Source organism: Lotus japonicus, chromosome 2 (genome assembly GCF_012489685.1).
Source record: "Lotus japonicus ecotype B-129 chromosome 2, LjGifu_v1.2".
In the NCBI taxonomy this organism is placed as follows: Eukaryota; Viridiplantae; Streptophyta; class Magnoliopsida; order Fabales; family Fabaceae; genus Lotus; species Lotus japonicus.
The window spans coordinates 18,443,675-18,452,980 of NC_080042.1; the positions used below are offsets into that span (position 1 = coordinate 18,443,675).

General features: G+C 35.4%; 1 protein-coding gene across 1 annotated transcript; it reads left to right on the plus strand.

The window, feature by feature from the left end:
* Window positions 1-2,844: 2,844 nt before the first annotated feature.
* LOC130736171 (two-component response regulator ARR14-like) lies at window positions 2,845-6,484 on the plus strand. The gene is made up of 5 exons (XM_057588017.1): window positions 2,845-3,087; window positions 3,745-3,897; window positions 3,981-4,268; window positions 4,452-4,528; window positions 5,633-6,484. Exons 1-5 carry the CDS (start codon window positions 2,919-2,921, stop codon window positions 6,482-6,484), a joined length of 1,539 nt encoding a protein of 512 aa, XP_057444000.1. The 5' UTR covers window positions 2,845-2,918.
* The last annotated feature ends 2,822 nt before the right edge of the window (window positions 6,485-9,306 follow it).

The window sequence follows — 9,306 nt, forward strand, 5'->3', positions numbered from 1 at the left end:
GTGCCACTTTAGTGACTTTAAATCAATAGTGCGGAAAATGCGTAAATATTTTTTTCGTTTTCTTTTCAAAGAGAAGACTTAACATAATGAAGACTCAAACCAAAGATAATGATCATAAAGTAATTGGAGATAGTGCCCGCAGCGAATAAGTGCATCCCATGGTCAGAGCCATGAGTTTTATGAATACAGTTTTCAAGAAGATAAGTCAGCCCCAAACGGGAAATGACAATCAGAGCTGTGAAAACAATCCCCATATAATACACTCCTAACATCGACCCTCATCCGATCATGCATGAAGTCTGGGTCCACGTCGAAGGCTCAGTAGTAGTCATTGTGCTCAGGATCCTCCCGAACGACGAACCATCTTGAATCAGCTGTTGGACGTCTGGCAGCAGGCCGACCGCCCAAAACACAACCATACACACAAAGCCAAGGCGCTAGGGTCAACACACGGAATATAATAGATAATACAAGCAACATGTGATGAATAAAGGGTATATATATATATAGGTTGTATATATACATATAAGTTCTGTATCGTCTACCTAAGGTATATACATAACATGTTATCAGATTTCTAATAACAATTCAATATTCAATATCTCAACAATTCAATAAGTTATATCTTGAAAAACTCGATAAGAAATATATCAACGAATATAGTTAAATGCATGGTATGCCAATGCAATGTCATGCTCAAAATATGATCCGGATAGAATGAATAGATATTTATCAAAGATAGGATAAGGATGAATAGATATTTATCAAAGATAGGATAAGGATGAATAGTTATTTATCAAAGATATTTTGAGAAGATATTTTGTAAAGATATTTTGAGAAGTATTTTGTAAATTGTACAGATTTGTTTAGATATCGGAGGATTTAGCCATAGAGTTAAGATAAAAATATGAGAGTGATTCCGATTCTTTCCTACTGATTCCATCGTATTTTAGACACGATATTCTCCCCGCCGAATCTTCTAATTCTTCAAAGAAATATCGGTATGATTTTTTTTCTAGGCTTGTGTTTAATGCTATATATAGAGGTTGGAAAAACGCTGGAAAATGAAAGTTTCGTGATTCCGATTTTTCCAGTTTCATTCTCCGTGAATTCTAAGATAGGTTTTGGCGACATAATACCAAAACTCAAAAGAGGTTTCCTTGTATTTTAGGTGACTAATGCAAAGTCGGTGTAAAACTATTTTACCCGATAAGTTACTTTTTGCATTGAATGTCGGAAGAGAAAACTTCCTTCTGAAGAAAGATGGGAAACATCAAGAGAAATGGGTGTACGCGTGTGAAATCTTCATTTGAAGCTCTGAATAGAAAAAGTCTTCATTGTCGGTTGATTCTAGGGTTTTGAAATACCAGGGTTTCAGTTTGGCAACTTCCGATGATTGGAATCGAACGTTCGTAGATCCTATAGTTTCGCCTCGAAACGATGGTCATATAAGGATTAAGAGAAATTCTAACATTTCTCTGAAGATTTTTGGAACTTATTCCTACAGTGTTCCAAGGGTGGAACATAGTCTTTTCCTAAGGTTCTTGTCCTAGGTTTAAGCGAATCGATCGTGCTATACCTTTTATCGATTCGGATACAATCCTTAGACTTTTCCTGAACTTTCTCCTTCATATGTTTATTCCATTCGATAAACTCTTGTTCAGGTTTTTCCTTCACGATACGTCAAGCCTAATCGTAAATGGAAATCTCTTCCACTTATTCTAAGCTTAAAAACTTGGGTCTTACAAAAGGTAAACACAATAAGAACGATTGAAGAAAGATTTCTAAGAGAATATTGAATGGTTGCTTGAGCTTGCACAAAGTTTCTTAGCGTCTTCTTCCAACTTAAGCCTCTATTTATACTCCAAGGATTAGGTAGTTTCCGTTGCATGGAATGCTACCGTTGGAGGGCAAATATGTAACTTCCAGAGCCTCTGAACCTTCATGACAAAATTAGTGTTATTGTTAGTCACTTTGCAGGTTGCAAGTGCAGTTTGTAACATTCATTGATTTTAGTGAATTGCCTTCATCAGAAGAAGGAAAAAATCACCTTCACGGGTGGACTGGATTAACTTGAGCTTTTATCTCAAGTGAACCAGGATAAAATACTTGTGTGCTCTACTTCATATTCTTTAGCACCTAGTTCTTATCTTTAAGTTTGTCAAAACTTAAAAAGGGGAAAACTTTTGTTTAAAAACTCTATTCAAACCCCCCTTTCTAGTGTTTTTCGCACATTCAATAACTAATTAATATTGTGATTACTGTATAGTTCAAGTCAACTGTAATTATTCATACTTTTTTTATTGACTTATTCATACTTAAATATTATATTAATTATAATATAAATAAGAATTGATACTATAAATAATTATAACTTTTATTAGATTAAGTTAATTTTTCTTAATATTAGTTAATATAATTATTAAATGAAATGAAAATTAATAACCAATTAATATTATTATTAATGCTGGTTCAAGTCAACTTTACATTTATATACATGTACTAAAAATTTTAATATAAATAAGTAATATAATGAATATAATAATGAAATTATTGAACATTTTCCTGAATGGTTGACTAAATTTGTTAAGTACAAAAGTAATAATGAGTAATAAAATTAATAATTAATAACTAATTATTTTTTTTTGAAAGATATTAATAACTAATTAATACTGATGAATATATTTCAAGTTATTTGCTTATATATAGAGATAGATATTGAGAAATCTATCTCTATATAAAAGTGTTTGTCCCCCCTCCCTGCTCAGCCAAACTTCTCCAGCTGTTGTTCCCCCCTCTTACAGCAACAAAGATCTTCGCCACCTCCCTTTCACCTCAATTCTTCAGTTATACTCAGTGCCCCACTCCAAATTCTCCACTGTTTCTCGAAACGACGTCGTTGCCTCACAACAGCAACCATGGCTACACCGTTGCAGAAACGAGTGCACTCCGGCACCAGCTCCGGCGGCTCATATGAGGTTACTTCCGCCCCGGAGTTCCCGGTGGGTCTCAGAGTTCTCGTCGTCGACGATGATACCACCACCTTGAAGATTATTGAGAAAATGTCTATTAGTTGCAATTATCGCGGTTAGTTTGACAACTGACTTTGTTCTCTTGATTTCTTCGATGAAATTCGTCAATTTTGCATGTTTTATTTTTATGATTGAATTGATGCTTCGTGTTGTTTGTGACTGTTTTTGTCGTTGTTTATATAGATCACATGGTGTTGCACTTGGAAATTTTAGATTTTTGTGTGCCTGTTAAAATTTATGCCTTGCGGCAGAGACGTGAATTCTGCAGGGGCACCTATTTGGGTATACCTAATTTGATATGGATTTGAGAACGGCTATTGTGCTAATGTCAACAACAATTGAGCATTTTCTCCCTTTAATTGAAAGCAGGAAATCCTAGGAAGATTTGCATGATATTCTTGCATTAACAATTCTTATACCCATATGATTTGTGCCTTTTATACTTTTTTTGCTTGAATGTAGGACTTGCAAATTTTCTGGCCTTCAAGGCTCGACCTACTGTGGTTTATGTGTGTGTGTTCTTATTTGATGTGTTCAATGTTGCATAATGAATGTGAAAAAAGGGTTTGGTTTTGTTACATGTCATTTTGTAAGAAGCTGAACAAATTTCACTTTACTCTATTTGTATATGACATGGGTGGCAGCTGGTTTTCGAGTCTTGTAAATTTGAATATCATTTCTTCTTAACTCTCATTGTAATTTTGTCTTCCAGTTACCGCATGCTCTGATGCCACTGTTGCTTTGAATCTTCTGCGAGAGAGGAAAGATGATTTTGATGTGGTACTGAGTGATGTTCACATGCCAGACATGGATGGATATAAACTTCTTGAACATGTTGGGTTGGAGATGGATCTTCCTGTTATTAGTAAGCACGGTTTCTCTTTTTAATAGTATTACTTTACTTGTAATCCTTAACATTGAAAGTTGGTTTTTTTATGGATGCTGCAGTGATGTCTGTTGATGGTAGAACATGTGCTGTCATGAAGGGAATTAGACATGGGGCTTGTGATTATTTAATTAAGCCAGTACGTCTGGAAGAACTGAGGAATATATGGCAGCATGTCGTTAGGAAAATATACAATGAAAATAAAGAACATGCAAATTCTGGTGATGCTAAACATACTTCTTCTATTGAATTGGAGATTGATGACCCATCATCTAAGAAGCCCCGTGTAGTGTGGTCAGTAGATCTGCATGAAAAGTTTGTTAGTGCTGTGATTCAACTTGGGCTTGACAGTATGACTCTCCACTTATTTTTTCTTTCCATTTCTTTTGATTTTGCCTTTTATGACTACTTTGGATTTCAATAAGCATAAAAGCACAATCTAACTCGTATATATATATATATATTTTTTTTTACTATTTTTAAGCATGAATTTCCATTTAGGAGATCAATTGTTTCTTGTACTTGTATTTCAGGGGCTGTGCCAAAGAGAATTCTAGAGTTGATGAATGACCCTGACTTAACAAGGGAAAATGTTGCAAGCCATTTGCAGGTTTGTTTTCATTCCAAAAGTTGAAGTGATTCTTTACCTTTTTCCGTGAGATCCATTTTCAGTTTTTTAGTTACTATCAATGGATATGCAACTGATCTCACCAGTTACCCTATCTTTCTTCTTTTCATTTTATATATACTATTTTTTATGTAAGTTTTGTTATGTATTGGCCCACGATTTACCTTCTGTTTATTTTTATGATTAGTCTTTCTTAACATTGTTGATTTAGCAAGGATATGAGTGTTTATGGCTAATTCGTAGAGGCAAAGAGGTGTCTACAAGTTCAAATTTTTTTATAAAAAAATTAATGGTTTTTTAGCATCAATGAAACTCAAATGTACAATGCTCTCTTTTGTTATTCCATGTTAGGAAGGGCTATTGATTGACGAGGTCGCATGTCATAAAAGAGGTTTTTAGTTTCTTTTTTTCAAAACTCAGTGTTTATCTTATTTAAGACAACATTATTAAATCTACTTCCGAAGAGGTTTAACTGTGCTACATCCATCATTTCTTACTGTTTTGGGTATGAAATTTTAGGTTAGACGTGTTGGATGATGTGTCAAGCTGAGATGATTGTCTTGAGTGGATTATGTAAAAAACAGCCAGAGAAATCATTATTGAAAGTTAATGCAATGGTTGATTTGACTTGAAAATGGAATTTTAAATTTGCTATGAATGTACAAACATAGTTACGAGAATTCCCTGGAATAAAATAAAAAAACTAAGATTAAGGGAGACCAAGAATGGCATATGCAGAAGTGTCATAAAGAACTTGTCAGTTTTGTATCTTTTTTCTGCTCTTTCTGAAAGCAAATGTAATTACTTGATTAGCTAAGAAGGGAAAATATATATGCAAATGAATATTATCCATTTTTCTGTGATAAATGTCCATACATGTGAGTTTATGAATGTCAAGTGGTAGGATTTAAGACCCAAATCAATTTTGCTAATAACTAACCAGAAAGTAGAATTAGTTATTGGATCTGGAATATTATATGTTTTTTGATAGTTTTTACAAACTGAGGCACCAAATTATAGATAAATGAGCTTTGTTTTGTATTTTTAACTAATATTTCCATTCTGAACTGCAATTTCCATTGGCAGAAATTTAGAATTTATTTGAGGCGATTAAGTGAAGTGGCACAGCAACAGATTGGAATGCTAAATACAGTTCCTGGGACTATAGAATCCAAGTTGAGTGCATCTGGAAGATTTGACATACAAGCTTTGGCTGCTTCTGGCCATGTTCCCCCTGAAACACTTACAGCCATTCAAGCTGAGTTTTTAGGTCACCCCATAACTAACATAATACCTACGGTGGGCCAGATTACCCTTCTCGAAGCATCAAGACAGGGTCCAATACATTCTCATGTTCATCATGGTTTGGCACATGGTCAGCCTCTTGAAAAATGCCCTTCCAACATAGCCAAGAATTTCCCTCAGCCCATCGTTACTTTTGATGGCACATCTTCAAGATATGTTGCATCGCAATCATCTAATACAATTAATTATGTGGGACCAAATAGTAGCGTTGGAAGGTTGGGCGATCAGAATAATGACATGCTGGTGAATATATTGCGGCACCAACAACAGCAGCAGCACCCGCAACAGCCCTCACCTCTGATACAGGATCAAAGTCGATCAATCAATGTTCAACCATCTCGTGTGGTAGTTCACTCTCAAGCTTCTGACACTTTGAAGGTGGTGAATAATCTTGCTACTGTCAACCAGGGTTGCAGTTTTGGCAGGAATGCCATAATTGGTTATGGTTCATTGTCACAAAAATCAAATAAATCATTGAGTACATCTCAATTTACTAGTGGTGATGCCATAATTAATTATGGTTCTTGTTCAATAGGCTCCACCCATAGCAATATTCCGCAGCATCAAAACTCAACTTTCACATTTGGTGCTGCGAAACCAATCCCTGAACTTCTGCCTGTTACTGATAGATAAGTTCCCTATGGTGTTAAATCTGGTGCTTCACTTGATCAAGCATGTCCTAGCAGTCTTGGATTTGTTGGCAGAGGTACCTGCATTCCAAGTAGGTTTATGGAAAATGAAATTGAATCTTCTGCAGGTGATTTTAGTCAAATGAAAGTATCCGTAGATAGCAATGGTAACACCATGAAGGAGGAGCCAAATTTTATATGATCATTAAAGTGTTCACTGAATAGGTAATTTGAGATTTGTTTGAACTTTATAATATTATGAATATTAGTTGCAGTACTATTTGACAAGTTTTATATTACTGAAGCTTATTGTAAGTTGAATGATGATGCTATCTTTGCCTTGTAAGTTTCTTAAATGGAAATAAAAGTGCTTCAACTACTTTCTACACATTAATAATTTAAACTTGTAAATGAGATTAAACGTATCTGAAAATGTTTTGGTGACTTTGATGTGGGCATTTCTATTGTCTTTGGTATTTGCTAAACCTAGACTATAGAACATTTAATAAATAACTATTACAGGATTTGATGTGTTAAACATATTAAAGTCATGATAAGGATGATGGTGGGCAATATTTGGAATGTATCATGTGTTATTCTTCCGAAACATGCTAATTAAATATTAACAGAGGTGTGTTCCTAGAAAAGATTACCAGGGGTTGAGGATATTGTAGCAAGCTTTAGGATCACACAACTTCATTATTATAATTTCTCACCTTTGCTTTGTCATATCTTTCACATCATATGGCATAAGGTGAATAAAGTTGAATGGGTTGGCACCTTTTGTTTAAAAGATAAATCTTAACTTGAATTTGTGCTTAAATTTATGTAGATTATTAATGTCTTCCTGCATCTTGTTTGCAACAGGTTGAGTTCTTTGGTGAGGAGAAGGCCTTTCATCTTAAGGTACAAATTGTTTCCTCTTTAATTGTTAAGAAAAATAGTTGTAGATCTGCTTTTTATTTGCACCTGCACCATTCTTAGATGCACTCTAGAGCTCAATGATGACTCCTACTCTGTATAAAAGATTAGTATATATGGTGTTTCGTATGCTCCTTAGTTGCTGCACATGTAACTAGGAATGTTTTATCATGTATCAAGCAGTTTGTAGGGAAACAAAATTTGGTTTTATTTCAACATTATTGTCTTCATGCGTGGTTATAATATCTTAGAATACTCTAGGAGTAATTATTGGGTGAGCACAAACACAACACTTCAAATTTAGGCACACCAACTAAACAAATTACAAGTCACCAAAGTATAAATGATTAAAAAAAGTTAAACATATGTCACTTTCTATTCCTATAAGCTTGTAGGATTGCTCACCACCTTATCATGGCTGCCAAACCTTTACGTTCTTTACGTTGCTCACCGCTTCATCTGCAAACACAAATTTGTTGCAATAGCCAGTGGAGCTTGATGAGAATTTGCAGAGAGAGCTCTGAGAGTGTGAGCTTGGTTTCTGAACCATAAAGCTTATGAGATATAGCATCATAAGCCAAGGCAGCCTCATGAGCGGTTCCAAATGTTTTGAACCATAGCCACAGCCCACAATTGGTTTCACGGATTTTAGCAATTCATTTCTCCAAGTTCTCAATCACACACCTTTTTAGTTGCAACTTGCAATTTTAGAGTCTTATTTGCCCTTCATGCTTCCCTTTCTAGAGCTGGTCTATGCAGGCCTACTAAAGAGGCTTGCACAAGCTAACTCTAGAAAGGGTTGCATGACTGGTAAATCAGATTCTGAAAAATGCAAGTTGCACCTACAAAGGTATGAGACAAAGAACTTGGGGGAAATGAGTTGCTGAAATCCGTGAGCATTCGCGATCTCCCATGAGACTATCTTGGCTTATGATGCTGCAAATGCAATATTTATGGCTCAAAACCCAAGCTCGATCTCCTTGAGCTCTCACTGCTACAAATTCTCATCCATCTACACCTTTTCGGTACTTGCAACGATGCAGAGTTTTCCAGATGGAGTCATAAGGAACGAAGAGGATTGACAGCGATGATAAAGGCATAAAGTGGTGAGCAATGTTACGAGCATCTAGGAATTTAAAGTGACCTCTGTTTCTTTTTTTTATTTTATATTTTGTTGTCTTGTAATATTTTTTTAGCATGTGTGTCTAAATAAGAGATGTTGGGTTTGTTCTCGCCTAAGGGTGGCAATATGGGCTCAGCCTGCCCTGCCAACGTTTTAGGCGGGTTGGGCTGGGGATATGCGGCTGGGATGGGCTGGCCTGCAGAGTTCTTTGTTGTTATTTTTTCACACAGCTGGTCTGGAAACATTTGTTTGTTGGGCTGGAAATTTCTTTTTCCCCACTATTCTAACTTGGCTGCAGCAGCCAGCAGTGTCTATACCAACACACACACACACACACACTCACTTTTCTCAGTCACTTGTCTTTTCTTACTTGTTCTGTTGATCATTCTCACTCACGAGTCATGACACAAACACACAAAGTCCGTAGTTATCTTATGCCTAATTTGGTTTACACCTCTTTTATTTCACATTCCATGCATGGTAATTGACGTTTAGAACCTGAAATAGCTGTGGGAGCGGTTGCGCAAATGTACCAACTTTGGGATGAGTTGTAATAAAGGCTAACTGGTTTAATTACAAATATTTTAAAGTCCATAAATACATCATATAACCAATAAATACTTGACAAATCTTGCTAGGTATAGAATCCATGTAAAAACGGTGGTTACATTGTTATCGTTTCTAGACTTTTCAATCCACTCACAAATTTAATATTGCAGGGCTTTAGTTTCTACCTTTTTCTATTGTGAATAGTATTGGCTTATCTTCCTAGAAGATTATCC

Coding starts and splice junctions, on each gene's coding strand:
- LOC130736171 (XM_057588017.1), top strand. CDS start 2,919: ATGGCTACACCGTTGCAGAAACGAGTGCACTCCGGCACCAGCTCCGGC. Junction 3,088..3,744: donor TATTAGTTGCAATTATCGCG/GTTAGTTTGACA, acceptor TTTGTCTTCCAG/TTACCGCATGCTCTGATGCC. Junction 3,898..3,980: donor GATGGATCTTCCTGTTATTA/GTAAGCACGGTT, acceptor TGGATGCTGCAG/TGATGTCTGTTGATGGTAGA.